The following is a 3,570-nucleotide window of genomic DNA, read 5'->3' as shown; positions in this document are numbered from 1 at the left end:
CACTATTAATTTGAGTTTTTCCTTTTTTCCTATTTTATGAGAAATGTGTGCATCCAAATCTATACCTGGATGGGTAATTTTAATTCATGTCGGACCATATTCACTTGTTGGGTGGAAAAATGGAGTTCGAGTGAAGAACAGATAGCCACTTGAGCTTGCTCTTCTCATAAAGCTCCAAAGAGAGAAATTTTGCCTAATTTGTCGTAGAGAAATGTACCCATTGGATTCATTTCTGGCTATCAAAACATGGCATATATTACATAACATTGTAGAGGAGATGTACCATCATAATTTGCGAGGAGCATGGGGCCACCAGCTGGGAGATCCCTGTGTCGCATAGGGGAGTTCTTGCTGTAGGAGAAATTGGACAATCCATTTGAATGCATTCTTCCAAATTCCTTGGCAAATATGCCTCCCCCTGCTCCCGGTCTTTGGGCTTAAATATTTCCAATTGTTTGGTGCAAACTACTAGTATTATACATCTCACAATCTTCGGATCATCAAAACTATTCGCAGCCAGTGAATGTCTTTTTTAGACACTGTTAATTTTACATTTTCCTTTTTCCTATTTTATGAGAAAGGTATGCATTCAAATCTATACCTGGATGGGGCATTTTTAAATCATGGCGGACCATATTCACTGGTTGGGTGCAAAAATGGAGTTCGAGTGAAGAGCAGATAGCCACTTGAGCTTGTTCTTCTCATAAAGCTCCAAAGAGAGAAATTTTGCCTAATTTGTTGTAGAGAAATGTACACATTGGATTCATTTCTGGCTATCAAAACATGGCATATATTACATAATATTGTAGAGGAGATGCACCATCATACTTTGTGAAGAGCATGGGGCCACCAGCTGGGAGATCCCTGTGTCGCATAGGGGAGTTCTTGCTGTAGGAGAAATTGAACAATCCATTTTAATGCATTCTTCAAAATGCCGTGGCCCCATGCTGGTGGCCACGGCATTTCCTCTATAACATTGTAGAGGAGATGCACCAGAAAAATAAAAAAAAGCCGTGGCAAATATGCCATCTCCTCCCCCCCTCCGTTCTTTGGGCTTAAATATTTCCAATTGTTTGGTGAAAACTACTAGTTTATACATCTCCCAATCTTCAGATCATCAAAACTTTGCTGCTTTATTAATATTTAGACATATAATATATCTTTTTTTCCTTAACCCTTTGAAAGAACAGATTAAAGAAAAATGATTCTAACTCGGACCCATTTGAATGTGACGGACAACAATAGGGTTCGAGAATTGATGTGTATTCAAATCATAGGAGTTGGTGATCTTTTCTGTATATTTACGGTCAAGAAGTTTGCATAGGTGGGCTCTGGGAGTCCATCTACATGCATGAATATATGCCTTTCCTTCTGGATCATGCATCATTGGTTTGAGTATGGTTTCAGTTGTGCAGTATATCATGAACTCATAATGAATCTTGAAATTACTGTTTGAATACAGGCCTAAACATGTCTACTGTGAGCATCTCCTCTCCTTGCCTGTTGAAAACTGGGGCCCCAAGGAACACCAGTCTTTTAATCAAGAGTCCAGCTTCTTTGAGTTCTGTGAAGAGCGTTTCTAAGGCATTTGGCTTGAAGGCTTCCTCAAACTTCAGAGTGTCTGCCATGGCAGTGTACAAGGTGAAGCTGATTGGACCAGATGGAGAAGAGAAGGAGATTGATGCCCCAGATGATGCTTATATTCTTGATTCAGCTGAAAATGCCGGCTTGGAGCTTCCTTACTCGTGCAGGGCTGGGGCATGCTCTACCTGTGCAGGACAGTTGGCGTCGGGCGCAGTTGATCAGTCAGATGGATCCTTCCTCGATGACAACCAGATGGAGAAGGGTTATGTGCTAACCTGCGTCTCCTATCCAACCGCTGATTGTGTGATTCACACACACAAAGAAAGCGAACTCTACTGAGTAGTGTTCTGGTCATTTTCTGAATTTGGTCTAATGGAACTTAGGAAGGAGAGTAGTGTTCTAGTCATTTTCTTTGGTCTGATGGAACTGAGGAAGGAGTTGAGGAGACGATTTTTTAGTTCCCAGTGTTTGCAAAGGAGAACTCTGGACTGGATAATGATATCATCAGATGTTTTTGAGCTGTCAGTGTTGATTTCATTGTTTCAATGATGTTTTTGAATATTCTCTTTTCGTCCTAGATTGGGAAACTTATTTTCTAGGATTTAGAACTAATATTTGAGATGGGATTAGGTTGTTCTGATCCTGAAACTGGAGTTGCTGTTCATACATTCTTGTCTGATCTTTGACTGATACTGTAAGGAATTGGCAAGCACTGGATGGATCCGATGAGGGTTTCCCATGACTCGGTATCTCGCTTCTTTAACTTTACTAATATTAGTGGAGTCCCTCTCCACATCATGGTTGCTAGTAAAAGAAGACTTACTACTCCTAGTCCATTCTGCTATCACGGTAGCTACTGAGACAAAGACTTCATTTTTACGGGCAAAATGCACATTTCAGTAGATTAAGGATTTAGCCAGTCACAAGGAGATTAAAAAGTTAAAAAGGCCTCTAATTCCTTCTACCCTTGTTCCAGTGAGGCACTGCAAAGCCTGCATGATACTTAGGCCAGCATGCTCCTTGTAACACCTTAACTGACAGAAACTAGAATGAATTGAGGTATTAAGAATGGAAGGAAAAAAAACACACACACAAACCCAGCATGCAAGGTTAGTGTGAGCATCAAAACAGGAATCATAGACGCTTAGATAATATGATCTACAGTTGGTAAAGTCTGATAGCCAGTGAGGGAGAGGGTTGACCTTTCATGAAAGCCAGGGTTGTGTAGAGAGCTGGATATGAAGCGCAAACATCAAAGAAAAACAAAGAAAAGCAAAATAGATTCATGCAAGACAGATTTAACGAGGGTCACATTGATGTGGTGTGCTACGTTATCAGGTGAAGAAGAAGATGATATTCACTATGTTGGAAGAAAGGTCACAGGAGAAACCTCTCAAGTCAATCAAATCACAACAACGAGAAACTCTCCTAGAAACTTAAACAAAAATATCCCAAATCTCACTTACATAACAAGGCAAATAGTACATATATATACTCATTCAAGTCGGATCGATCCAATAGGTCGTGGCTGGTCGAGTTGTTCTGCCTCATACCCTCATACGAGATCAGTGCTGGGCTTTGAGCATGGGCTTATAAGACTAACCCTTTTGCTACCATCACAGACTTTAATATTCAAATCGCCATCAAAATATATCAGAACGGGTCTATCTTTGATAGGGTCAAGAATTCGAGACATGCATAACAAATAACAAATAAGTTGAATAATTTAAATGGTTGTAGGAGCATTCTATTTAAAAGACATTTCTTAAACATTAGCCAAATAAAATACAATGTAATGGCAGATCCGGACAAAATTCACAACGCATCAGTAGTGCAGAACAAAGTTGAGTCAAGAAAATTCTGCCAAGAAAACACAAATTGATAACAGAAGAAAAAATCAGATAGAAAAATATTTTGATTGGGGGATTTTCCATTTTTGTCTTATAAAAAAGGTCAATATTGAGGTCTGGTCCAATATGAATAGTG

At 39.6% G+C, this 3,570-nt stretch overlaps 1 protein-coding gene across 1 annotated transcript in view; it reads left to right on the top strand.

The window, feature by feature from the left end:
- The window catches only part of LOC122064444 (ferredoxin, root R-B1-like), a 3,362-nt gene extending 1,253 nt beyond the window's left edge, over nucleotides 1-2,109 (top strand). The window contains exon 2 of the mRNA XM_042628141.1: nucleotides 1,463-2,109. Within this exon, the coding sequence (XP_042484075.1) occupies nucleotides 1,471-1,923 (453 nt within the window). The 5' untranslated portion in view covers nucleotides 1,463-1,470 and the 3' untranslated portion in view covers nucleotides 1,924-2,109. The remainder of the gene's footprint in view (nucleotides 1-1,462) is intronic.
- Nucleotides 2,110-3,570: the final 1,461 nt, after the last annotated feature.

The sequence above is a fragment of the Macadamia integrifolia genome, unplaced genomic scaffold (assembly GCF_013358625.1).
Source record: "Macadamia integrifolia cultivar HAES 741 unplaced genomic scaffold, SCU_Mint_v3 scaffold1649, whole genome shotgun sequence".
Classification (NCBI taxonomy): Eukaryota; Viridiplantae; Streptophyta; class Magnoliopsida; order Proteales; family Proteaceae; genus Macadamia; species Macadamia integrifolia.
The sequence above is the reverse complement of the archived record's forward strand: the minus strand, read 5'-3'. Positions and strand labels throughout refer to the sequence as shown.